Below are 24,060 nucleotides of genomic sequence, written 5' to 3' on the forward strand. Positions count from 1 at the left end.
CAAGTGTATCCTGGGTGCCCTAGGCCAGGTGCTGCACGGTCCCGAGGCCACGTGCAGGGGCCAGAGCCAGGTCTGTCGGTGGCACTGGAGACAGGTCTGTGTCTAGAGACGAGCACATCCACTCACGGCCCAGCACTGGCCGAGTCATTGTCTGGGCTAAATGGAAACACATGTCTGGCGTTCTGCACGGCTCACAGAGGTGCTGACACTGTAAACAGGGGCGGGGGGAGCAGCCCGGCTGGGTTCTTGGGAGGGCCCCATCCACTCTGCAGATCCTTCCACCCAACCACAGCCCGACTGCTGCACCAACAGGCCCTCTGAGCATGGCTGGACCCCACAGCATAGCAGTACCAGGGCATGACAGAGGGACCCAGGGGGCACAAGGACCCCCCCCAAACCACGGAGGCCAGGCCCAGCTCTCTGAAGCCCTACTTGCTGGCAGACCTGTCCTAGGGGCAGTGTTAAAGGGGACCAACCTGGGGACACCATGGAGCCAAACACCGGTCCTGCTGTGAGGATATGCTGCCCTGTGACCTGGGGCAGGGCAGGCCTGAACCAGGTCAGCGAGGGCAGGCCAGGAGCCGCAGCCCCCTTGGTCAGAGGGGTCAGGAGGGCCCTGGGTCTAGTAAATGCCCCTTTGACACTTGTGGCTTCTGAAACCACACAAATTCCTCCTGGGGGCCGCAGGCTGCGGCTGCAATTTCACAACATGCTGGCGAGCATGGGGAGGGCTCCGTGGCCAAAGCCCTGGGCTGCTGTGAATGCTTCTCAGCTGCTGCTGGCTCTGGGAGAACTGAGCAGAACTGGAGCTGCTGGCTTTGCTCCTGCACTGAGCACGGCAGCCCTTGGACAGCATGGCTGCACCATCGCCAGCTCCCAGCAGTTCCTGTCCAGGGCTCAGCTCTTCCCAGAGATGACAGTTCTGGGGCTGGAGGCATTTCTGGGGCCAGAGCCATGTGCTGTCACGGCTTGGAGAAGACACATGGACAGCATAAACACACACCTCTGAGGGTGTGGCCTGGGAATGGCACTGGGATGGAACCACTTTACATCTGGCCACAGCTGGTGGTCCCATCACCCACACTTGCTCCCCCTGCTCCATAGGCACAGCCACTGTGCTGGAACCACAGTGGTGAGGGAACTGCTGCATCCCCTGTGGTCACAGGAGCAGAGGGACACAGACACTGTCCCCTCCCATGTGAAGTTTTTCTCTGAAACACACCACCCATCACCCCAGCCATCACCTCACCCAGCTTATGGGAAAACAGAAGGAAAACCAGCGTTCAGGAGAAAAAGCCTGATGAAATCCCTCAAGTCTGACCCGCTCCAGCTGCACACCCCCCTCCACCCAGGGGAAGCCCCATGACACACAAGGCAGAGCTGTAGAGCTGGGGACGTCAAACCCAGATTGTGGACGTCACCAGAGCCACAGATGGTTCTGTCGCAATTCAGGGTTGGGCACTAAGGCTGCACTGGGGCCTGCCTAGGCACCAGCACTCCAGACCTGGACACTGTCCCGGAGCCGGGAGCACCCTGTGGTGGCGGTCCCTTGCCACCAGGTGCCACTGCCGAAACATTTGCACCACACCTGCTGCAGCTCAGTCAACACTTTACAGGAGAGCCCAAGGCCAGGGACAGAGCTAGGAGCACTGCCCGACATCCCTCATGGACCCCGGGCTAGAGCGGGCGAGCAGGGCCTGCCCACGTCTCTAGGCTGCCTGCACGCCTCCACTCGGTGCAGATGTCTGTTAGATAAACTCAATGCCCTCATACTTCACACTCCCAATCCTGGTCTCGGGCAGGAGGAAGCGCCCGTCCAGGGTGAAGGCCATGATGTAGCTGGAGATCTTGCCATTGTCCTCTTCTGACTTCAGCGCCACGATGATCTGGTCGTCTGTGTCCGGGATGAACTTAAAGGAGGAGAAGCCGTGGGTGGGAACCACCTCTCCCACACGCCCCACCGTCACATCCCCAAAGTCCTGCGTGGAGCTCAGCAGCAGGTTGGTGCCTCGCTGCTCGTCTGCCCTCTCGCTGTAGCGCTCGTGGCTGGCACGGCGAGGCAGGAAGAACCAGCGCTGCAGCGTGTCGCTCCAGGAGGCCGACTCGTGGATCAGGTACCCTGCGGCAGGAAGTGCAGTGTCACCACAGGCCACAGGGGCACCAGCCACGCTGGGCTGGGATCCTCCCCTTCCCCTCCAAAACACCCCACTGCCCCGCACAGGCATCCCCGATGAACTCTTCTGCCTGCTCTTGCCCCACTGCCTGGCAGCAGCCCCCCAATTCCTCCCAGAGCCAGGCAGGGGCACCCAGTACACCCCACTCTGCCTGGGGGCACAGCTGCCAGGCCCAAGCTACCATTCAGCTGCTCCTGGCACAGCAGCAGAGGAAAATGACCAGGACAAGGGGAGATCTCTGGCCTCCAGCAGCCCTTAAATCTCACCCAGTGCCAGTACCTCCGGGGGAGGGTGACTGTGTAGCTCTGGAGCCATCAAGAGTGTGGCATATGGGGTGGCAGGAGGTTGCCCTGCTCCATACCTGGGGGCCGGATCCCCGCTGCAGCCCTCAGCGCATTGTAGTTTGTCACCCAGTTCTCGTGGCTCACGTCACCCTTGTAGCCAATGACCTTCACCCACTGGGGGTTCTCGTTCACCACTTCCCCTGTCGTGGTGGTCCACTCCTTGCCCAGTCCTCCCACATATAGGTGCTCATCCTTCACTGCCAGCCACTCCGCCTTGAAGCCTGTGGTGGAAAGCATGGCATGAGGGGGGCTCAGTCAGCACATCGCCATCAGACTGTCCCACATACCCCAAACCCTACACCCCTGAGCCTGGTGCTGGGCACAGTGTCCCCCATGCAGCCAGCTGGTCTCTTGGCAGGAATCGCCCTGTCTTGGCCAGGCTCAGAGGTCACAAGAAAGGTTCACCCCACCCTAGCAAGCTGAAAAGAGCCAAGAGCTTCTCAGGGCAGGACGGGAGCTCACCTTTCCCCACAGTGCCATCCCCATCTGGGAGGATCACCCAGGGCACCACCTTGTTGCCCTCGATCTGGTAGACCACCCCTGTCCGGTCGTCCACTGCGTACAGCTTCCCGTTGAAAACCACCAGCTCTGAGAGCTCCATGCCCCGGCCCTTCTCAGCCAGGTGGGACTGCAGCATGCTCTCATCCTTGTCCCACTCCACCGTCACTCTGTCCCCACTGTCTGACAGTACCAGGTAGCCCTTCTTCAGGTAACTGAACCAGGTGTGCTCCTGGGAGCCCCGGGACTGCGTGTCCAGGTCCGCGATGACGCCGATGCGGTAGCGCACGCCCTCGGGGTTTCTCTGGGGTGGGGACAGCGGGTAGGTGTCATTGTAGCGGTCCCCTGCCTGCAGGCCGAGCTGCCAGGTACGAGGGCTGGGGGGGCCGTGCCGCGCTGGGGAGGAACGGTGCAGGCAGAAGAGCAACAGCACAATGCCCAGGCAGGCCGAGGACAGCACGATGGCCTTCCAGCGCAGTCGGAAGCGGGGGTCAGCACCCTTGGTCATGGACGCGAGGACGGGCAGACCACCCACGCTGATCCGGAGGGGGCTCATAGACTCATGGCAGGGCGGAACTGGCATCAGAGAGGGGGCGAGGAGAACCTGGTGGAAAGATGGGAGGGAGAGGGTCAAAGAGCTGGATTTGGTGCCGACTGAGCTCGGGGTACAGCAGAACACAGCCACGAGGGGCCCCATCTCCTCTCCTGCAGCAGAAGGAGCTCCCACGTCATGCAGGTAAGAGCCACCATGCCCAGGGGCTGTTTGCTACTGGAACCACCCTCAGCCCCTCTCACCTGGTTCCCTCTGCGCCCCCTGACCAGGAGCCCCAGCATGCTGGCAGGATTGCACGACTTGCCCGGCACCTCTATCTGTCCCATGGTCACTGCAGCTCAGGCAGCGAGCCGAGGCACCCGGCTCAAGGTGAGCCCCGTGTCACAGTGTCCTGGGGCATGTCCCCACAGAGTCCTGGGAGGATGGGGGCTCCCCTCGGGTGTCAAGGATGACCCTTGCTGCCTCCAGAGTGGCTGGGCAGCCTGGCCCAGCTCCCATGGCCCTGAGATCCGACCCCTGTGATGAGCCGTGAGCTTGTCCCCAGGCCACACAGGGACACTGGGAGACACGTGGCAGCTCCGCCCAAGCAGGATGCCAACACCTGAGCAGGAAGCGCAGTGCCCGAGGGACACACACCCTGACCTGCCCACCCCCAGTGACACAGGACCCCCTCACCCCTGCCCAGGCTCACAGCGTGTCCTCCACCTGTGAGCACCGTGAGCCCACCCTGGGCTCTGCCCACCCGCGGGCTCGGGGTGCCAGCAGTGCCCCTTGGTGCCACCTCCCTCCCTGCAGCACAGAGGACGTGGCGGTGCCCCGGGCTGACGGGCACTTTGGGCGGCAAGGAGTGACCACTGGACCCTGCGGCGGAGACCCCATCCCGGGACAGAGATCCATCCCAGGGCTTTCTACAAAGGGCCCATCCCGCAGGGTCTCAATGTGCCTTTCAGAGCGGCGAACAGAGGCGGCATTGAGCGCCTAGGGCCGGCCCCGGACAGGGGAGCCCCGGCGCGGCACAAGCACGGAGCCCGCGGCTCGGGAGCGCTTCTGGTCCTGTCGGGATCCCGGAGCGTGGGCCTGGCACAGCCCCGGGGACCTCTCTCGGTGCACTGACCCCCGCCGCGTTTGTAGCCCGCTCTGAGCACGGCCACGGGGAACCCTCAAAACCTCGGGGCAGGTCACGGGCACCCCCGGGCACGGACACAGGGACCCCCAACACCCCCGGGCGTGGACACGGGACACCCCTCTAAGGACACGGGGACTCGCCGCCTCCGCCGGGCGAGCCCTTGGGGACCCCCGCGCCCCTTCCCTGGCCGAGCTGACGGTCAGCCGGGGCATCGCCCGGACGAGCGGGGCCCTGAGGTGGCCCGCGCCCCCGGGACCTCCGCGCGGGGCACAGCTCCGAGGACCCCACCGCTGCCGCCCGGGCAGGCTGCTCGAGATCCGCGGTGTCCCCCGTCCGGCGGGGGACCCCCTCGTGCCGGCCCGGCCCCGCGCCCCCCGCCCGTGTCCCCGCTCACCGCGGCGCCGCCTCCCCCGCGCGCAGCCGCCGCCGCCGCCGCCGCCTACAGCTCCCGGCGGCCCCGCGCGCCGCCGCCGCGCCTGGCAGCGGCCGGACCGCCCCGTCCGGCGCAGAAACTACAACTCCCAGGAGACCCCGCGCGTCACCGCGCCCCCACCGCTCCTCCCGCCGCGCCGCGGGGGCTGCCGGGAGCTGTGGTCCGCGCTGAGCAGGGCCCGCCGGGGTCGGGCGCCGCGCACGGGCGGCTGGAGCGCAGCGGCGGGGACAGTACTGGGCCTGAGGCGGCTCTGCGGGGTGGGCATAGCCCGGCTGCCCAGCGGGCATGACCCCAGTGCTGCCCTGCTCTAGCCCGCAACACATTCTGTCCTTGTCCTGGTTGGCCCCTATGTCCCGCCGCCACTCGGGGTGGGGGAGACCCAGCCCCGCACCTTGGGACCCGTGCGCGTGTCCGCCTGTCAAAGGCCGGCGCCCGGTGGGGCTGTGCTGGCCGTGGTGCCCTCGGGGCTGGGAACGGCCTCGGCGCTGCCGGCACAGGGCAGGGTCCTGCGCCGGGGCCAGCTGCACCCTGCGGCATCCCGGGCCCCGCGGCAGCTCCGGGGAGCCGCTGGCACGTGCTGCCTCCGCTCTGGTGCGGCGGTCCCGGAGCGCGAATGCCTGCGGCGGCCGGTCCCGGGAGCACACATGGTTAAGGCAGCCGCGGGCGCACATCTGGCGGGGGAGGGCTGCGAGCCTCGTCCCGCGCCTCGCTGCCTCCCGCGCTTCCAAAAAGTGTATTTCCGCCCGGGCCGAGCGAGGAGAGGCGGCTCCGGAGTGGGAGGCAGCGGTCGGCCTCGGGCAGGCTCGGCGCTGGCCCGGGCGATGCTCTAGGGCAGCCGAGGCAGCGCCGCGAGGGAGAAGCCGTGCCCCAGAGGTAGGTGGGGCAGGTTCGGGAGGCCTGACGATCACCCCCGGAGCTGGAGGGGTCGTGCTCCCATCGGCGGCCGCTGCCGAGGTACCGGGAGGCGGCTCCGCCTCGGCCAGCGCTCGGTTGTCCCGGCGCCCGCCCAGCCGGGCGGATCGGTCCCTGTGCCCCCCCAGGCGAACGAGGCCCTTGCCCTACTTGCCAAGGAGCAGTGGGGGCCACAGGGCTGAGCCTCACAGTAGTCTGAAGGCACAGCCTGACCCACCGCAGCTCTGGGAGGACACAGATCCCCCCAGCCCTGCCCCAGCTGCGTTCCCAAAAACCCCATTGCTACACATCAAACCCACACTGGGCCACTTTCGGCACCTTTTTGGGAGTCACAGTGGCTGTTGGGGTCCCCAGCAAAATATCTTGCTCGTGCTGGAGGGCTGCAACTACCTCATGCTCCTTCCCCACATCTGCCCATGCAGCTCCCACCCTGCTGCCTGCCGTGTCTGCCCTGCTCCAGGGAAAAAAAAAAAAAAAAAAAAAGGGATCTGCAATCGTTCCAGCATCTGCAGCAGAACGTGGGGCATCAGGCCCACCAGCAGGACCCCAGAGGCACAGTGGTTCTGGCTGCTGTGGTGCAGGGAAGTTTGTATCTACCACCCTAAATGGAGAGGGTGAGCCGGGAGTGCACATCCTGCTACCTCCACACTGCCCTGAGCCCCTCATCCCTCCCCTAGGGTTTGTTCCGTTTCATCCTAGTCTTCATCTCCATCTGGAATGTATTTCGGGATGTTTTGACTTGCAGTCCCAAAGCTTCTGCAGCCACTGAGTTTAAATCTCTGACTGCTTTTGGAGAGCAGCCAGCCCTGTCGGGAAAACCCTCGGCAGGGCTGTGTGTGCTGTGCACAGGTGGGCACCTCCCGCCCAGCACACCTGCAGGGGGCAGGGGGGACACGCTGCGGGCCCAGCCAGCCCCGCGAGCTGCTGACAGCACCCTGCGTGCCCCGCACACTCTCCTCTGCTCCCGGCAGCCTGGGAAGCACTGCCTTCCACCATGGGAACTTCCTGATGCAGGGTTTCTCCCCGTGGAGCAGTTCCCCGTGACACTTCCCCAGGGCCAAGCCTGCTCCGGGTCCCAGAGGAATGCCTGGTGTGATGGTCCCAGAGCTGAGGGAAAGCCACAGGCTTCCCAAACCCCGGGTGTGCTCCATGCCGTGTTCAGTGCCGTGCATCTGGCGCAGCTGGAGGCCAGGCAGGGTGAGCAGGGCCAGGGCTGAGGCTCCCCTGGGTGATAGCTGCTCACAAACCGCTGCTTGGCCTCCTCCACGCTTCTATCCATGGATCTGCTTCTCCCCTCCACACCTGGTAGCACCAAGACGACGGGGTGAGAGACGGAGAGACAGGGGCACCGGGAAGTGTATGAGGCGGCCAGGCCCTTGGCAGAGGGTTTGAGCAGCAGGAAAAGCCCTTTGGAGCCTTTCCCAATCCCTCCGCCCCTTCCCGGCTCCTGTGACTCATGATCCAGGCATCCGCCCCGGCCTCAAACGCCCTCCGCACCCGCGGAGGAGCAGACACGGTCCCTAGGACCCCATCCCTGGGGATGACGGTGACAGCCACCGATCACTGACTGGAGACCCGGGGCGCTGACCAAAACAACAGGATTCTGTCCCCAAATCACGGCCTGGCTCAGCCGCAGAACACAGGACAGCCCTGGGAGGGCCCTTTGCGCCTCGGGAGCGGCGCTCCGGACCCCGCGGAGCGCAGCCGGGCGGTGCCGCGGGAGGCTCTTTGGGAGGGGAGAAAGGCGAAGGCCACACCCATATCCCCACCCAGGGAGGCACCTGGCTGAGATAGGAGCTTAGGGAGCAGCCATCCCCATCCCTATCCCGGCTCGGACTCTGCTGCCACGCGATGCCCGGCGCTGGGCAGTGCTACACCCCTGTTTGGCCAAGGCTGTCCTGGTGCCACGGGGCCAAAGGGCGAGGTGCTGCGTGCCCGGCCTCACGGCTCCTTCTATTATCACGGTTTTGATAATAGAAGGAGGGGTCAGCAAGCGCCCGGGCTGGGCCACGGTGCCACCACCACTGCAAATATTGGTTTTGGCCCCATGCAGGGTGTGGGCTCTCAGAAAGGTTTCTCTCTGTTGGCAGCCAGCTCCCAGATAAGGCTGCCAGCCCACATCCCTCTTTCTGGGGCAGTCGGTCTTGTCCCCTTGGCAACCCTCGGGCTGGTAGCCCCTAGGGTACAGGAGCTCCTCGCAGGAGTGGGGTGCAGACACCCTCTCTGGGCCTGGCTGGGGTCCCACATACAGCCAGGGCTGCACCCTGACATTTGCCCCATGACATCTGGAGCTGTCTGTAATTTTTCAGGTGCTGACATCCTAAATTGCTGCTCTTGGGCACCCATGGGAGGCAGCTGAAGCCAGGCTGAGCAGAAGCAGCAGCACTTGGTCCAGGACTTGGCCCGATCAGAGGCTGCTGCTCTGCTCCACTCTCAGCTTCTGAGGTAAATCCCATCTGCCATATGTGCCAGGGCTCAGGGGCTGCATGCCCCCAGCCCTCGTGTTGGTGAGCCCAGAGCCCCCAAACTGCCTCACTGTGGGTCTCCCCAGGTGCTCACTGGGGTGACACTGTTCCACAGCCCAGCCAGAAACTGGGACAGCTCGGGGCATGGCTGGGCTGGGAGTCTCCTCATTCCTGTCCCCCTCAGCTGTCCCTGGCACCTCACAGAGCACTGCCAAGGCATGGAGGGGCTGTGGGTGCATGGTGTCCTGCTGATCCTCCTGCTGCCCTGCCCTGTGGGCAGCCAGACCAGCTCCATCCCTGCCCAGCAATGGTGGACAGACCCCAATGAGGCCCCATCCCAGCACCAAGCTGCCAGGTGAGGAGACCCCAGAGTCAGGGTGCTCTGCAGCGGGGGCCAGGGCAGCCCTGGCACGGCAGAGGGCCCTCGCCCCCCCGTAGCACCCTGTTGTCCTTTGCTTTCTGCCTTGCCAGGGCCACACAGGAGCAGAAGGCTGATGATGGCCGGGAGGGGCTGCCCCCACAGCCCCGCTGTGTCCGCTGCTGCCCCCCACCCGAAAAGCGCTTCTACCCCCAGTACCAGCCCATGCCTCAGATCAACATGACCATCCTGAAAGGTGAGGGCTGGCAGGACCCTGCACTGTGTTGTCAGCATTGCCCCAGGGCTGAGCTGGGCTCACAGTGCCAGCTCTTGCACAGACTGGGAATGAGAAGCTGGGGTGGTGCCAGTGGACCTGTGCCCTGCACAGACAGGGCAGGAGCCACACTGGGGTGTGAGCAGCCCCTGCTCTGGTGGCTTCTGGGCAGCAGCATCAGAGCCTGAGGAGGAGCAGGGGCAGGACTGATGGATCCTTGCTCCCTTCATCCATCTCTGGGCAAGGGGCTTTTGTGGTGCTGGGTTCAGCTCTGGCCCCTGCCTGACAGCCCAACTCTCCCTCCTGCTCTGCCCAGGAGAGAAGGGGGACCGTGGCGAGCGTGGCATGCAGGGCAAGTTCGGCAAGACGGGGGTGGCCGGCAGCAGGGGCCATGCAGGGCCCAAGGGACAGAAGGGCAGCATGGGCGCCCCCGGGGAGCGCTGCAAGAGCCACTACGCCGCCTTCTCTGTGGGCCGCAAGAAGCCCCTGCACAGTAACGACTACTACCAGACCCTCATCTTCGACACCGAGTTTGTCAACCTCTACGACCACTTCAACATGTTCACGGGCAAGTTTTACTGCTATATCCCTGGCATCTACTACTTCAGCCTCAACGTGCACACCTGGAACCAGAAGGAGACGTACCTGCACATCATGCGCAACGGGGTGGAGGTGGTGATCCTCTACGCCCAGGTGAGCGACCGCAGCATCATGCAGAGCCAGAGCGTCATGCTGGAGCTGAAGGAGCAGGATGAGGTCTGGGTGCGGCTCTACAAGGGTGAGCGTGAGAACGCCGTCTTCAGCGATGAGTACGACACTTACATCACCTTCAGCGGCCACCTCATCAAGTACAGTGGGGACCCCTGAGCACCAGGCCCCTCTCACTCCTCCTGTGCCAGACCGGGTGGCCAAGGAGCCCCTGCCCCTTTCGTCCCAGGAGTGCCATCCCCATTATGCTGTTAGTCACCCTAGTGCCACTACCCCCAGCAGCTGCACCAGTGTGTGAATTCCCTCGCTCCAGCACCTCAAGGCCAACCAGACACACTTGGAAGAGTTGGAGCAATTTTAAGCCCCTGTGACATTAGTGACCAGGAAGCAGCTGCTCACCTGGGGTGGGCAGGGAGCTCACCGCCTCTCCCCACTCCGGAGCTGGGTTTGTCAGGCACAGCCTGTCGTGGTACTGGCTGAGCTGGCACCAGCAGAACAGTGTGACTGCTGGTGCCCTGGTGTGAGGCAGTGCAGACACTTGCACCATGTTCCTCCTTGTGCCAGGCTGTGCTCCCCAGCTGGAAAGGGCAGAAGGTGCTCAGCACCATCAGGAAAGGCAATAAACCACTCAGGGCCCTCTTTCCTTCCATGGTGCAGGTGTTGCAATGGGGGGCTGGGTACCCCTGTGGGGAGTGAATTGTGTCACTTCCCTCTGCAGATTTCGTCACTGCTCACCACAGCCTCTGCTCAGGAAGGGCTCTCTCCCCACCAGCAGCCCTGGGTGTGGGGCCTTCAGCCTCAGCCACTTCCTCTTCTGTTAGGTTATCTGCTGGCCAGGCTTCATGTTTGTGTAGATGCAGCAGTAGCAGGGGCCAGCATGCTGACCCCCCCATTCAGCTTGTGCCACATTAAACACCTCACATTTCCAGCCTTGCTCACATCCTCAGTGTCCTCTTGCTTTATGTGAGGGGGACCTCTGAGGGACACAGGGCAGGGTTCTGCTCCTGGGGTGCAGGGGCTCCCTGAGAGCTGAGGACTGGCATGGTGCTGCTGAGCTGGGGGTGGAGAGGGAAGAGCAAACTGTTCCTGGAGAGCCAGGAGACCTGTGCCAGGCACTGCATGGGCCAGTTGTACCCCAAGGGCCGGGAGCTGCTGAAGTGACAGAAGTGTCAGCCTAGGAACAGGACAGGCTGGGAAGGGTGGTAGGGTTGTCAGGAGTCCAGGTTATCCGGCCCATCCACGGAGAGAAGATGGCTCTGAGGTGAAGCTGGGTGTCACAGTCTGAATTGGCAGGTGCGTGGCTGGGCTGAGCAGGGCTGCAGCTAGAAACCAGCACCCAAGCACAGGACGGGAGGGAATGGGGGGACTGAGGATGACCTTAAATACAGCCCTGGCCCCAAATGTGGGGAGTGGGTGCATGGTGGAGGCCAAATGAGGCAGGTCAGGCCGTTCACTGCGGTTCCTGTGGGGTGGGGGCATCAGCCCAGGGCCCCAGCCCTGTCCCATGGTATGGACAAAGCTCCTTGGCCCCTGGGACATCACCATCCCGAACTGCACAGCAGGGCCTGTTTTGAACACAAGTTGCATCCCAGCACAGAGATCCCCATCCTGGGACACATCTTCTACCCGGGGACACACAATCCATTCAGAGGCACGTGTTCTTCCCGGGACGGGCAGCCCATCCCAGGACACACGTCCGTACCGCGGGACGCGCGGTCCATCCCGGGACACGTCCCGCCCCGGGACAGGGGGCGGGCGGTGCCCGGGGCGGTGCGGGGCCGGGCGGGCGGAGCTCCGGGGCCGCGCCCCCGGGAGAGCCGGGCCCGGTGGCGGCGGCTCCGCCGTCAGTGCGGCGGCGGCGGCGGCGGCGGCAGCGCCATGGCGGAGGCGGCGGAGGGGCCGGCGCGGCGCGGGAAGAGGACGGGAACCGAGCTCGTGGCCGCGGCGGAGGAGCCGGCGGAGGCGGAGCGGGGACCGCGGCGGCGGCGGAGGTGGATGGCGGAGGCCGGGCCGAGGCCGCGATCGTGGCCGGGAGCAGGATGGGGACGGGGACGGTGATGGGGATGGGGACAGGGACCGGGACCGTGATGGGGACCGGGGGTTGGCAGGGGCCGGTCGGCGCTGGCCGCGGTGCTGGCCCGGCCCGGCCCTCACCCAGCTCCCGGGGCAGCTTCCAGCCGGCGGCGGACATCCAGGGAACCACTGTCCTGCACGACACCATCAGCGACCGTCCGCAGCCGCTGCCAGGTGAGGCACCGGGAGAGGCGCACCCCCGGGCCCCGCCGGGATGGGGACGGTGTCGGTGCCGTACCGAGCTGCACGGGCAGTGCTCGCTGCTGACCCTGGCCTGTCTCCCCGTTGTTCCCAGCAAGGTACTTTGACACGAAGACGACGGAGCCCATCAGCTTCTTCTTGTCCGGCCTGGAGGAGCTGCTGGCCTGGCAGCCCAACAGCAACGATGAGTTCAATGTGTCAGCCGTGCCTCTGGCCAGGCGCCAGCCCCCACTCCTCAGCAGGAGGCCCCGGACACTGGTGTGCCACGACATGCGTGGCGGGTACTTGGAGGACAGGTACGTGCTAGCTGGAAGGGAGGTGTGACAGTGGAACTCAATGTCTCCATCCCCAAGGCACTTGTTTCTGCCTGACATGTTTCCTGCCGGCTCAGCCACAGGTGAGCAGGGATGGGGTGTTTGGCACCAGTGCTTGGGGAGCTTTGCTCAGGCTGGGATGTTCAGAGGTGGCTCAGTGCCACAGCTCTGCGCAGCTCCCAGCTGTGAGTCAGGCTCCTACCCAACCCTGCAGCATCTGCCAGCGTCCTTCCTGCACTGCCCAACCCTTTTCCCTCTGCAGGTTCATCCAGGGCTCGGCCACAAGCAACCCCTATGTCTTCTACCACTGGCGCTACATCGACATCTTTGTGTACTTCAGCCACCACACTGTCACCATCCCGCCCGTGGTCTGGACCAATGCGGCGCACCGGAACAGTGTCTCTGTGCTGGGTGAGGGCAGGGCTGAGCCTGGGGCGGCCCCAGCAGAGAGGTGGATTCACCAGGAGGTGAAGCTGACGCTGGCCTCGCTGCCTCCCCAGGCACATTCATCACGGAGTGGACGGACGGGGAGAAGCTGTGTGAGGCGTTCCTGGCCGGCGGGGAGGAGGCGTACGGCGCCGTGGCCGAGCAGCTGGCCCGCATTGCCCAGCACTACCGCTTCGACGGCTGGCTGATCAACATCGAGAACAAGCTGAGCGTCAGTCCTGGCGGCCCTGCCTCTCCCTGCCCACCTCCCTGCCTGCTATTCCCGTGGGGAGCCCCCCGGCCCGTGCCCCAACCCACCCGTGTCTGCTCTCTCCTGGCAGGCGGCAGCGGTGGGGAACCTGCCCCTCTTCCTGCGGGACCTGACGGCACGGGTGCACAGCGCCGTGCCAGGTGGCCTGGTGATCTGGTATGACAGTGTCCTCAAGGACGGCACGCTGAGGTGGCAGAACGAGCTGAACGATGAGAATAGGTGAGGCTGGCAAAATTGTCCCTGGGCAGGGGGCATGAGGCCACCCCAAACCCAGCATGATGGTGGTCAGGCACAACCTGCACGGCCCTCGGTGAGGTCATGTGTGACCCTGCCACTCTGCCCCTTGTCCCCAGGATGTTTTTTGATGCCTGTGACGGGCTGTTCACCAACTACAACTGGAAGGACGAGCAGCTGGAGCGCACACAGAGGCTGGCTGGTCCACGCCAAAATGACATCTATGTTGGTGTTGATGTCTTTGGCCGTGGGGATGTGATTGGTGGTGGCTTCAACACTGACAAGGTGGGTGTGACAGGGCTGGGCCAGAGTGTGACCCTGGACCTCACTGGCACAGGGCTCTGAGGTCCCACTGATGGCCCTGCTGGGCTGTGCTGTGTTGGGCTGCTAACGTGGGGATGAACTGGTGAGGAGTGAGGGATCCCAGGGTGCTGGCCATGCATGAACAGGGAGTTGGAGGATCCCAACTGCTGCCATGCTGGAGAGGGAGATGCTGCAGCACATCCCTGTGGTGTCCTGCCTCACCATGGGCCAGTGGAACCTGGGGGGAGCGGGGACAGGGCAGGTGACAAGGTGACTACCTGACCTGGCCCGTGCTGCTCACGGCTCATTTCTGCAGTCCCTGCGCCTGATCCGCCAGTATGGCCTCTCTGCAGCCATCTTCGCTCCTGGCTGGGTCTATGAGCACCTGGGGAAAGAAAACTTCCTGCAGAACGAGAACAGGTGTGGGCAGCTCAGCAGGGCGGGTGTTGGGGGAGGAACGGGGCTAGGAGTGCCCTGGCTCAGGAAGGCTGTGGGACACAGCTACAGGGACACTGTGGCTGTCAGAACACCATGGCTGCTGACCAGGAGCCAGCTGGCCCCATTCTGCCCCAGCTGAGGTGATACCTGAGGCCGTGCAGGGCATTGACCATAAGAGGGTTCTCTGCCCTCACACCCACCTTTGCCTCCAGGTTCTGGGGCTCACTGGCCAAGTACCTGCCCACGCACAGCATTTGCACACTGCCCCTCACCACTTCCTTCAGCCTGGGCATGGGCAACAGCACATTCCTGGATGGGAAGGTGGGTGCAAGATGACAGCTCTGCTCTGGTCAGACTGGGTTCTTGCTCTCAGCTCCCCCAGCTCAGCTCTCCCTGTGCTGTAGGATGAAGAGTCTGGGCCCTGGTATGACCTGAGTGCACAGGACATCCAGCCACTGTACCCAGAGGACCAGGGCATGCTGAGCACCAGCTGCTGCCTGCAGGATGCCTGGTGTGGGGGCAGCTCCCTGAAGCTGCAGGGGACCATTCCCCCTGGCGAGGAGCGTGTGGCTGTCCGGTGAGTTGGAGTGAATTCCTTTCCCCCTCCTCAGCACTGGGCTGGCACCATGTCAGCATGGCATGGCCTGCATGGGCCGAGCTGTGTGGCCCCAGGGCCTTGTGGCCAGTGTGCCCAGGCTCTGCCCACACTGCTCAGCACACCTAACATGATGCACCTTCTCTTTGTCTCTCTCTCTGTCTCTGTCTCTCTCTGGGTGGATTTGGGGTCATCAGCCTCTTCTCTTTGCAGATGCCAGCCCCCCCCAAGCTCTTCCTGACCCTGCTCTATAAGCTGGAGGGGCCACAGCCCGATGACTTCACAGTGGCACTGGAGGTCACCACCGGAGACTCAGGGATGTGCTTCGAGGGCAACCCCACCTCCCTGCCCGGTGAGGACCCTGTCCCGCTGTGCTCTCTGCAGTGAGCACCTGCTGTAGAGCGTGGGGCCAGCTCAGTCCCTCACCCCCTGCTCTGGCTCCCTCCGGCAGAGCCCAATGGCCGGTACCACCCCCGGTTCCTCCCGGCACCGCCGCCCGGCCTCGCCAAGCTGCTCGCCGCCTGCCAGCGTGGCTCCCATGGCTGGACCAGCCGGTGAGTGCCCTGCCTGCACCCTGTGTCCACAGGCAGGCCTGGGACACCAGGGCTCCCTGGAACCATTCCTGCTCTGCCTCTTCTCCCTCAGATGCTATGAGCTGGAGCTGCAGGACTGCAGCTTACAGGACCTCTCGGTGATTGTGTCCCGCCAGCAGCCCAGCCCACAGGAGACATCCTTCACCTGCCTCCTCGGGGAGGTGCGGGTGAGTGCCTGCCACAGCTTGGTGGTGACACCTGCCCCGGTGCCACCCTTGTTCTGGGAAGGCGGTGGGTGCCCGCCCTGATGCTGACAGTGCTGTGGTTCCCTCGCAGGTGCTGGACACTGCCAGCCTGGCGGCCTCCCCGCCTCAGGTGTACGGCGTGACGGCCTCACAGCTCTGGTGGCAGGAGGGCCCCGAGCCCGAGCAGCTCTCGCTCAGCCTCACCCTGCGCTGGTCCTTCCCGCCCGGCCGTGCCCGGTGGTTCCGTGTGCTGAGCCAGGGCACCCGGTGCCGCCTGGGCCAGACAGCGCCGCAGGTGCTGGGGCTGGCACAGGGCTGCCTGTTCCGCGCCGTGGGGCTGCTGGTGCCGCAGCCAGCGCCAGGACAGTCCTGCCAGCTGGAGCTGCTGGTGGAACCGGTGCTGCGGGACGAGCTGCCTGTGGACCCCGAGCGCTGGGGCCGCCTCGTGCTGGTCTATTCCGCGCCAGGCAGTGACACCGGCTCAGATGGGCAATAAAGCAACTGTGGTGCAGCCCGTGCTGTGTCTCTTCTGTGTGGTGGGTGAGCTGTGGGCTGGGGACACAGAGGGAGGCTGCATTTCATCACCCTGAGCTGGTGAGCCCCTTTTCTCCCACCCCCGTGGTTGTGCTCAGCCCTCACTCTGTGGGTGCTGACCAGGACCCTGCAAGTGGCTGGCAGGGACCCCCAACACGTTTGACCACTGGGGCAGATTGGGGCACCTGCCCTGAGAACCCCACCAGCTCCTGCAGCCCTCACCATCTCGAGCTGTCTGCCCACAGGCTGGGGATACTTGCCCTAAGACCCAAGACACACAGCCCCCTCAGGGCTCAGCCTGGTGGGGAGCTGCCAACATGGGCTCTGAAGCAGCCTTGAGCAGCAGCTCAGCATGGGTGACTGCTGCGCTCATTAACATGGACCCAGCCCAGTGCCACCAGCTTACACTGCCTCCCCTGAGAACCGTGTGAGGAGGAGAGAAAATTTATGGCAGCAATTATTTTCTCACAGTCTGGTGAGCAAGCAATTAGCAGGCAGGAGCAGGCGAGCACTCCTGCACAGGTCCCAAGCCCTGTCCCCAAACAATGCAGGCTCCACCAGGGACACCAATGCCAGCAGTGGAGCTGCTGCTCCTGAGGTGGGGAATGTGCTCAGTAACGTATTACCTGATGGCTTGACGAAGGAAGGGCTTGGCCCAGCCAGGAGAGGGCTCTTCATGCAGCATCCTGCTCCCTCACCATGGCGAGGCTGGGGGCCCCAAGGGCTCCCCACCTGCCCACAGGCTGTGACCCCCTGCCCAGCCAGATCCACTGTAGCAGCCACGGCCCCGCGCCCCCTGCAGCGCAACCAGTCAAAACCTGAGTCGCCCTGGTTGAAGAAAGAAATCTTTATTAATAATTTCAATAATAATAATAATAATCCTTGTAATAATAATAATAATAATAATAATAATAATAATAATAATACTGTTTATTAGAATGGTCACACTTTGAAGCATACAGGATGGGCCGGCGCCAGCCCGCACGCCGGGGCGGCGCAGGGGTGCTGTAAGGGAGAAGCCAGTACAGCGATGGACGGAGCTTTGTACGGGGGGGCCGGGGCTATGTACACTGGGAATAGAAAAGGGGGAGCTCATCGCTGGGGCGTCGGGGGCGTCTGCAGACTATAAAGTGAGGTTTGAGGAGTGGCAGAGCCATAAGGGAGCGGGACAGCGCTGCACCCCGGGATGGGCTCCGCAGTGCCCCGTGCCACCGGGCACCGCACCCCGTGTGCCTGCGGCTGCAGCCCAACCTCGTGGCTCGGGTGGGTCCCTTTGTGGGTGACGCAGTGGCCGAGACCCCGCACCCAGGGCTGGGGGCATCCCGCTGCCTCAGGCAGGGACGGGTGGCCATGAGCGTGTCCCATGCCACAGAGCAAGCGGGAGCGGGACTGGGGGCAGCGCCTGGCCCAGCTTTGGTCAGGGCTGGCCCGGGCAGGCTGGGAGCGCGGGTGTCAGGGAAGGCGGGAGGAAGAAGGGGAAGGGGTCACAAGCGAGTTGCAAGCTCCTCTTAACAAAAATTCCCTTTAAAAGGCAGAGGGTCGTCCCCTGCAATACCTCAGCACCGCAGCCGCGCCGCCGCCGCCCCAGTTCCGCGCTGGAGCTGAGGCCTCGCACACTTGACACGCTGATGGCCGTCAGCGCCGGGGCTCGGGCGGCACGAAGCCGGGTCCCCACCCCGTCACCCGGTCCCACGAGCCGGGCAGGGCGCAGCGCTCTGCCGGCACCCCCAGCGCTGCTGCACCAGGGAAAGGAAGACGTGGTGCCCAGGCCCTGCACCTGGGCGGGTGGGGGCCCCACGGACCCCCGCGGACCCTCACGCCTGCCTGCACCGGCTCCCTCCCTGCGGGGCTGTGGGGCCGGGGCGCTGGCCGTCCCTCCGGCGCATCCGACCGCCGGTGCTCGCCGCGGCTCCTCTGGGACTCGCTCACTCGGTGTGTGTGGACAGTTGGGACTCATTTGGCTGCTGCCGCTTGGCTTTGTTTCTCTTTTTTTTTGTTTGGGGTTTTTTTTTCTTCTTTTTTTCTTTTTGTTGATTTGCTTTGAATTTTTGTATTTCGGGGTCTTTTTTTTTTTTTTTTTTTTTTTTAGAGTTTGTTTTTTTTTTAACTTTTTTTTTTTTTTTTTTAGTTTTGTGTGTGTATGTGGATATTTTTGCCCTTCCTGGTCCCAGAAGGAAACAGCCACGGGTTCACTACAACAGAAACAAGAGAGGCAGGTCTTTCGCTGGAGCGCTCAGGTTGAACTGCTGGCCGGGGGCACGCAGGCACCATCCCAGCCCACCGAGCCCACGCAGCCAGCCCAGCCCAGTCCAGCCCAGCCCAGTCCAGCCCAGCCCATCACACCCAGCCCATCGCACCCAGCCCCGCAGAGCAGGGTCAGGCAGGGAAGCGCTCCTGCCCGGCGGGCTGCCCCGGGATCCTGAACACACCCCAGCCTCATCAGTCCCCACAGCCGGCAGCAACCCCAGCTGGCTCCTCTCTCTCCTATGGGGGCAGAAGGGCTGCTCGGGGGGCTGCTGTCACCCCGAGCCCCAGCGCCTGTGCAGCGAGCATCCCTGCAGGCTGAGCAGCCCCGCCTGCCTCGCAGGGGCACGAACCCTGCGCACCGCAGCCAGGGCACTGGGGGGACCCCACACCCCGCTGTGGGAACGGGGCGCTGTTGGGGCTCAGGGCTGGCCCCGCGGTCCCCGGGGCGGGCGGATGGTGCAGGAGAGGCGGGCAGGCGGCAGGACGGAGCGGCTGAGGAAACCCTATGGGTGTGGGGTGCTGTGGCCCCACAGAGCCCGGCGCCAGCCCCGGCCACCCGGGCAGCACCCGCGGCTCCTCCGCAGGCTCGGCCTCGGCTCTGTCTGCCTGGTTTGGTTTGGTGCTAGTGAGCATCGGGGGCAGTGGTGGGGGGGCTGGGTCTGTCTTGCTAGTAGGGAGTGAAGCGGCTGTACCCTCCTCGGTATAGACTAGCCTGCAACATCAAAGATGAAAAAAAAGCCAATCAGTATTCAGAGATAGCCAAAGCCTAGATCTTCCCTTTTTTCTCTTCGTTTTTTTTTCTTTTTTTTTTTTTTTTTTCTCCTCTTTCAAATGACACCAAATCGTTGCTGTCCTTGGGATGTGAGGGGCAGGCAGGGCCAGGGTGCCCAGTGCTGCCTGGGCTCTGTGGTGGCCAAGGGCACTGCCCTGGAGGCAGGAGCTGCCCAATGCCTCCAACGCAGCACTGCTGTGCCATGCCTGCCGAGGAGCTGCCCCCATCCCTGCTGTGGCACTGAGCTGAAAACCCCTAGGATGTAGTGCCTGTGGCCCCTCACTAGCAGCTGCCCAAGGGCTGGGGGTGCCAAGGGAGTAAAAAAAGGCAGAAAAAGGCAGGTTGGCTTTACGATCCCAGCCGTGAGTGCAATTTTTCATCTTTGATGCTGTCAGAGCTGGCCAAGAGCTGTGGTGTGTGAGGGGTTGCAGTGCCCCCGTGTGTGGCTGCACGCGGGGCCCTGGGGACACTGTCCTGCACTGGGATGAGAGGGGGGTCCTGGAACGTGACCAGGCAGCCGGTGGGGGGCAGCCAGGCCCCTGGGAAGTGGCGTGTGTGGGCAGGACTGTGCAGGGTGTGAGGGGAAGGTGGGGCAGGGGTGCAGGGTGGGGGTTTCCTCTCCTGCAGACAGAGCCAGGCAGGGGCTGCACCCTTCCCACTCCCCTCCCACAGCCCCCACCGCTGCCCTGTGCCCCACAGCCCCATGGCCGCTGTGCCAGACCCCTCCCTGGGCTGTCTGCAGCCCCCCGGGAAGCAGAGGAAGGCCGAGGGGCTGCTCTTACCATGGTGCCGATGCTGTACGTGGCGGCGGGGCCGATGGTGTGGTGGTAGGGGTCTGCTGCTGCGTACACTCTGCCGTAGCTAGGAGCAAACAGCGGTGGGTGTTAGTGACAGCAGCTGGGGTGTCCCCTCAGAGCCCTCCCTCTCAGCTGCACCTGGGAGCTCCCCGGGGTCTCCCTGCTCCCTCTGCAGTGGAGCCAACCCTTTCCAGCCCAGCCTGAGGGGAGCAAGAGGACACCCTCCCCATGCCTGACTCTGCCCTGTCCCATAGCACTCAAAAGCTGGGGCTGTCAGAGTGGGCAGTGCAGGGGGTGACATGGGGCTCCCCCAGGTGTGGTGCTCCGTGCTTACCTGTCACTGTAGGCGGCCGCTGCTGCTGCGGGCTGGGCGTACCTGTAGGCAGCGTAGCCCCCCTGCAGGGAGGAGAGACTGGTCAAGGGGCTGCACCCCCTTGGGGGAGGTGGGGTTGGGGGCAGATGGGTGCTCCATGGAACTGCACAGAGCAGTGTGGGGCCTACGGGGAGCTGGTGCCAGTGCCACTGGGCACACATCAGCCTCATTACCATTCCCCAGGGGCTTTCACAAACATTAACCTTAAAAAATTAAATTTCCAGAGAAGAGACTGTCACCTCCCTGCTCGCTTTAATGAGGTGTCACGTTAGATAAATCCTTCAGTGCCCGCCTGAAATATCGCCGCTGGCTCCTCAGACATGGAGGTTAAATGCGGGTGTAAGGAACTGAGGCTGTAAATCCTGCGTCGTACCAGCCCTGCCAAGAGCTGGCAGGGGCACAGGACTGGGCACAGGACCCTGTGTGCTGTGTGCCACCCAGATTGCTCTGGAGAAGCTGTACTGTGTTCACACTCTTGCTGCCACCCAGGGGATGGGGTTGTGGGGGCAGAGCCCACCATGGACCTGTGTGATGCCACGTGCCCCTCGTGCTGGGATGGGGTCCCTGTCACAGCCCAGCCCTGGGCACAGTGTCACTTACGTAGATCTCAGCTCCGTAGAACCCATCCTGGTAGACGACCCTGGAAATGAGGCGGAGGCATCAGAGCCCGGCAAGTGCCCCTGGACGAGCAGAGTGGTGAGGGCAGTGGATGGGGGAAGCTGCCTCAGCCCCACAGCTGACTGGCCAGGAGTGGCTGTCCAGGCCCCAAGAGCACGTCTGGGCTGGGATTCTGGGCAGGGACTTGGGGACACACAGAGGGCACAGCCAAGGGCAGGGTATGCCAGAGGAGGATCCCAGGCTGAGTGAGATCTTTGCTGGGAGTGGCCAAGCAGCTACAGATGGCCATGGCTGTGTTCATGACCAACTCCATCACAGCTGCACATGCTGGGAGAGAGTTCCCATTAAACTAACCATCCTGTCTGGAATAACACCCTGTGCCTTGGTGTACAGGAGGTTGGCGCGCGTGTGGGTCACCCGGAGGGCAGCGGACTGGGGATGGGACAGAGCCTGTGGCCAGGCAGGTGCTGCAGGAGCTGCAGCCTGTTCCTGATGTGCGAGAGCCCTGGGGTGGCAGCACAGACCCGGGGCAGCACCCCCCTGGCCCAGCAGGTCCCCGGGTACTCACGCGCCGTAGGCGGGGATGGGCGGCGGCGGTGGCGCGGCACGGAAGGTGTTGTAGACGGCGCGTCCTCGGCCCCGTAGGTGTGCCCCTCGGTAGGCCACGGCCGTGCCCGTGGCGGGGTATGGGAACCCCGTTACTGCAGGAGGCAGGGACACCTGTGGGCTTTCCACAGCAGGTCCACACAGCCCCCGCTGTGACAGAGCCCAGCCCCGTACCCTCAGCCTGGCAGGGACACGGCCCCGTGGGGATGCTGGGCAAGGGGACAGGGTAGGGGAACCGTCCAAGCAGATGTGAAGGACAGGGTGAGGGCCTGGGGGCTACCCACTGCACAGAGCAGCGGTAGACACAGCACAGAGCTGACGTCTGGGGAGAACCCACAGCAGGTACTGCTGCAGACTGACATTACCTGCGTAGAATTCAGGGCCGTAGACTGCTCCCACCACTGGGTTCAGCTTCCAGCCTGTGGGCAGAGAGAGCTGGTGAGGACAGGACTCCCTCTCCACGGTGCTCTGAGGGGCAACGGCGCCATCCCCAGGCAGGAAGAGGGCACGGGGGGCTGCACTCCTGCACTGGGCAGGAGCAGCTCCTCTCCCAGTTGCCTGCAGGTGTGGAGGGCACTCACTGCCAGAGCTTCACGGCAGCCAGAGGGTGCCAGTGCCCGGAGATGCCCCTGCCTGCTGCAACCCCTGCCCTCTGGACCCTGGTGCTTACCGTTGGTGTAGGGGTTGGCCACCTTCTTGTTGGTCATGACACGGGCCGTGGCGTTGTTCACCTGGAGAGAGAGGGATGGGGGCTCAGTGCCTGCGGGACATGGAGCAGGTGAGGCTGTGGTGCAGGGCCTGCTGGGCTGCGCTCAGCCTGTGTTGCTGCTGCTGCTTCGGATGCTGGAGCAAAGGATGCCGGCTGCACCAGAGACACGAGGCAAGTCTCTGCCTGCAGACCCCGCCGTATGCAGACCTCCCTGTGCCTCCAGCCAGCCCAGGCCTCCGTGCTCCAGCTGTGAGTGTGGCTCAGCCTGGGGGCTGCTGCCCCTAGAGCTGCAGTGCCATGCTCAGGCTGAGCGCCAAAATGCTGCCTGCCCCCGAGCCCCTGCCTGGTTTGGTTGGATGATGTTTTCCTCGTCATGGGGTATTGCTGTGCCCTGCCAGGCTCCCTCTCTGCCATCAGCACTGCTGGGGACATTTTGTCCCACTCCTTCTGCCACGTGCCACCCTGCTTCCCACCACTTGCCAGCCACCAGCGAGGAGCTGCTGGCAAATGAGCAGAGCTGATCCCTGTGCTAAGCCTAGAGAAATCAAAGCCTCCGGGGCTGGGCAGCTGCTGGCACTGCAGGTGTGGAGCCACGGGTGAATCCTCCCTCCCAGCACAGAGCAGGGGGGATGGCATGCGGGGCAGAGCCCCAGAGCAGAGCCTGGGGTGGCTGCTGTGGGCACAGGGGTCTGCCAGACTTGTCTGTACCAGGCAGAACGCAGCCCCAGCTGACACCCCGGCTCTCCGTGCACCCGGGAGGTTCCTCTGGGCCAGACACTCCTGGTGCCAAGCGACGACCTTCCCGGCAGCCGACACACATGCTCCCGTGCCACATTCAGGGACACATGCACACCCTGGGCACAGCTACCTGGGGCACCCGGGACCCGGAGCTGCCCCCAAGCGTCCCATAGCCCGGGTGGGGGACACGCACACGCAGGCATGGCACGGCACTAGCACACTTATCTGAGCACCTCAATCTTCCGGCCCTCTACGATGGTGCCATTCAGCTTCTCCCGTGCCCGGTCGGCATCTGTGCTAGTTTCAAAAGTTACAAACCCAAAACCCTGTGAGCAGAGGAGAAAAGGAGAAAGAAAGAGACAGAGAGAGACAGAGAGAGGGTGTGGGGACAGAGAGAGAGAGGGGGTGAATCAGGAGAGCTGGCGCAGGAGGTGAGGCTGCCACAGTGCAGAGATGAAGAGCCCAGACTGGGGTCCCCGCAGGGGCTGGGGGTCCCGGATGAGGCCCCAGAATCACCCACGAGCTGGGAGAAGAGTCTGGGAGAGGGGCACAGAAAGCAGGGAAGATACAACAGAGACATCCAGACACAGAGGGACATGAGCTGCCCGTGGTGGGACAGAGCGAGCCCTCTCCTCCCTCCAGTGCCGGGTGCAGGGACCCGCACGACCTCCCCAGTTGGTGCTGGGGCTGCCCCAACAGGGCACTGCATGCCAGGGTCCCTTGGGACAGGAGAGGAGGGGAGAGCAGGTTACAGCACTGCTGGGCAACCTGGCTCCACTGACACCCTCCCTGGGACTCGCTGTATGGTGCTGGCCATGGGCATCACCCACCTTGGAGCCCCGCTCATTGAAAATGATCTCCACGTCCAGAATTTTCCCGAATTGCTGCAAGTGGAGAGAACAGAAGGGTGAGTGCCTGCAAAGCCTTTGGCCCTGCACCCAGAGCTGCTGGCATGGGGCTCTGTGCCAGGGATGGGCAGAGGGCTGCCTTGGGGGCCAGACCTCGGGACTCCCAGGGTCATGCAAGGGAAAGCCCCTGTCCCTCTCATGGCTCCCACTCTGACAGTGGGGTGTGTCATCCAAAATCTCATTAGCTGGCACTGCTCTGAGTCCTAATGAGGGCTGGGAAGTGGACAGTGGAAGGGGACGAGGGTTCTGTGTCACTCCCCACACCACACATAAGAGCTGG

At 64.0% G+C, this 24,060-nt stretch overlaps 4 protein-coding genes across 14 annotated transcripts in view; 2 read left to right on the forward strand and 2 right to left on the reverse strand.

Annotated features, from left to right (window-relative positions):
- Positions 1–1,592: 1,592 nt before the first annotated feature.
- Positions 1,593–5,169, reverse strand: CANT1 (calcium activated nucleotidase 1). Of its 3 annotated transcripts, none has more exons than XM_066332207.1 (4): positions 5,090–5,169; positions 2,981–3,620; positions 2,536–2,739; positions 1,593–2,119 (listed from the first exon to the last, which is right to left on the reverse strand). In XM_066332207.1, the coding sequence occupies exons 2-4, from the start codon at positions 3,597–3,599 to the stop codon at positions 1,749–1,751; spliced, it is 1,194 nt and encodes a 397-aa protein (XP_066188304.1). In that variant the 5' UTR covers positions 3,600–3,620; positions 5,090–5,169; the 3' UTR covers positions 1,593–1,748. The 3 variants fall into 3 exon arrangements, with proteins under 3 accessions (XP_066188304.1, XP_066188306.1, XP_066188303.1); XM_066332209.1 differs by lacking the exon at positions 5,090–5,169 and adding an exon at positions 3,812–4,107; XM_066332206.1 differs by lacking the exon at positions 5,090–5,169 and having other exon boundaries at positions 2,981–3,728.
- Positions 5,170–5,855: 686 nt separating this feature from the next.
- On the forward strand, positions 5,856–10,785 carry C1QTNF1 (C1q and TNF related 1). 2 transcript variants are annotated; one of them, XM_066332245.1, is made up of 5 exons: positions 5,856–6,001; positions 8,350–8,485; positions 8,690–8,860; positions 8,977–9,119; positions 9,454–10,785. In XM_066332245.1, exons 3-5 carry the CDS (start codon positions 8,724–8,726, stop codon positions 10,002–10,004), a joined length of 831 nt encoding a protein of 276 aa, XP_066188342.1. In that variant the 5' UTR covers positions 5,856–6,001; positions 8,350–8,485; positions 8,690–8,723; the 3' UTR covers positions 10,005–10,785. The 2 variants fall into 2 exon arrangements, with proteins under 2 accessions (XP_066188342.1, XP_066188341.1); XM_066332244.1 differs by having other exon boundaries at positions 8,710–8,860.
- Positions 10,786–11,661: 876 nt separating this feature from the next.
- On the forward strand, positions 11,662–15,989 carry ENGASE (endo-beta-N-acetylglucosaminidase). Of its 2 annotated transcripts, XM_066332222.1 has the most exons (14): positions 11,662–11,836; positions 12,016–12,092; positions 12,214–12,415; positions 12,696–12,844; positions 12,934–13,091; positions 13,201–13,349; positions 13,484–13,649; positions 13,984–14,087; positions 14,318–14,426; positions 14,510–14,682; positions 14,898–15,052; positions 15,152–15,254; positions 15,346–15,460; positions 15,570–15,989. In XM_066332222.1, the coding sequence occupies exons 1-14, from the start codon at positions 11,724–11,726 to the stop codon at positions 15,972–15,974; spliced, it is 2,178 nt and encodes a 725-aa protein (XP_066188319.1). In that variant the 5' UTR covers positions 11,662–11,723; the 3' UTR covers positions 15,975–15,989. The 2 variants fall into 2 exon arrangements, with proteins under 2 accessions (XP_066188319.1, XP_066188318.1); XM_066332221.1 differs by lacking the exon at positions 11,662–11,836 and having other exon boundaries at positions 11,878–12,092.
- Positions 15,990–16,841: 852 nt separating this feature from the next.
- RBFOX3 (RNA binding fox-1 homolog 3) overlaps positions 16,842–24,060 on the reverse strand; it is a 131,226-nt gene continuing 124,007 nt past the window's right edge. For 4 of the 7 annotated variants that reach the window (XM_066332235.1, XM_066332239.1, XM_066332234.1 and 1 more), the window contains 9 exons: positions 23,703–23,756; positions 23,106–23,198; positions 22,096–22,156; positions 21,791–21,844; positions 21,388–21,520; positions 20,802–20,841; positions 20,163–20,224; positions 19,814–19,892; positions 18,452–18,971 (listed from right to left, as the gene is read on the reverse strand). In XM_066332235.1, the coding sequence (XP_066188332.1) occupies positions 18,927–18,971; positions 19,814–19,892; positions 20,163–20,224; positions 20,802–20,841; positions 21,388–21,520; positions 21,791–21,844; positions 22,096–22,156; positions 23,106–23,198; positions 23,703–23,756 (621 nt within the window). In that variant the 3' untranslated portion in view covers positions 18,452–18,926. Of the gene's footprint in view, positions 18,205–18,447; positions 18,972–19,813; positions 19,893–20,162; positions 20,225–20,801; positions 20,842–21,387; positions 21,521–21,790; positions 21,845–22,095; positions 22,157–23,105; positions 23,199–23,702; positions 23,757–24,060 lie in introns of those variants that run through there. The other 3 variants (XM_066332237.1, XM_066332236.1, XM_066332238.1) reach the window with 3 other exon arrangements.

This window comes from Sylvia atricapilla, chromosome 18 (assembly GCF_009819655.1).
Source record: "Sylvia atricapilla isolate bSylAtr1 chromosome 18, bSylAtr1.pri, whole genome shotgun sequence".
Taxonomy (NCBI): Eukaryota; Metazoa; Chordata; class Aves; order Passeriformes; family Sylviidae; genus Sylvia; species Sylvia atricapilla.

Bases quoted from the DNA above. Each gene is read 5' to 3' on its own strand.
- CANT1 (XM_066332206.1), bottom strand. From the start codon at position 3,713: ATGGGGCCCCTCGTGGCTGTGTTCTGCTGTACCCCGAGCTCAGTCGGC. The intron at 2,740-2,980 runs GTGAGCTCCCGT...TTTCCACCACAG, and splicing joins GGATGGCACTGTGGGGAAAG to GCTTCAAGGCGGAGTGGCTG. The intron at 2,120-2,535 runs GTATGGAGCAGG...TTCCTGCCGCAG, and splicing joins AGCGGGGATCCGGCCCCCAG to GGTACCTGATCCACGAGTCG.
- C1QTNF1 (XM_066332245.1), top strand. From the start codon at position 8,724: ATGGAGGGGCTGTGGGTGCATGGTGTCCTGCTGATCCTCCTGCTGCCC. The intron at 8,861-8,976 runs GTGAGGAGACCC...CTGCCTTGCCAG, and splicing joins TCCCAGCACCAAGCTGCCAG to GGCCACACAGGAGCAGAAGG. The intron at 9,120-9,453 runs GTGAGGGCTGGC...TGCTCTGCCCAG, and splicing joins CAACATGACCATCCTGAAAG to GAGAGAAGGGGGACCGTGGC.
- ENGASE (XM_066332221.1), top strand. From the start codon at position 11,885: ATGGGGACGGGGACGGTGATGGGGATGGGGACAGGGACCGGGACCGTG. The intron at 13,350-13,483 runs GTGAGGCTGGCA...CCTTGTCCCCAG, and splicing joins GAGCTGAACGATGAGAATAG to GATGTTTTTTGATGCCTGTG. The intron at 15,461-15,569 runs GTGAGTGCCTGC...GTTCCCTCGCAG, and splicing joins GCCTCCTCGGGGAGGTGCGG to GTGCTGGACACTGCCAGCCT.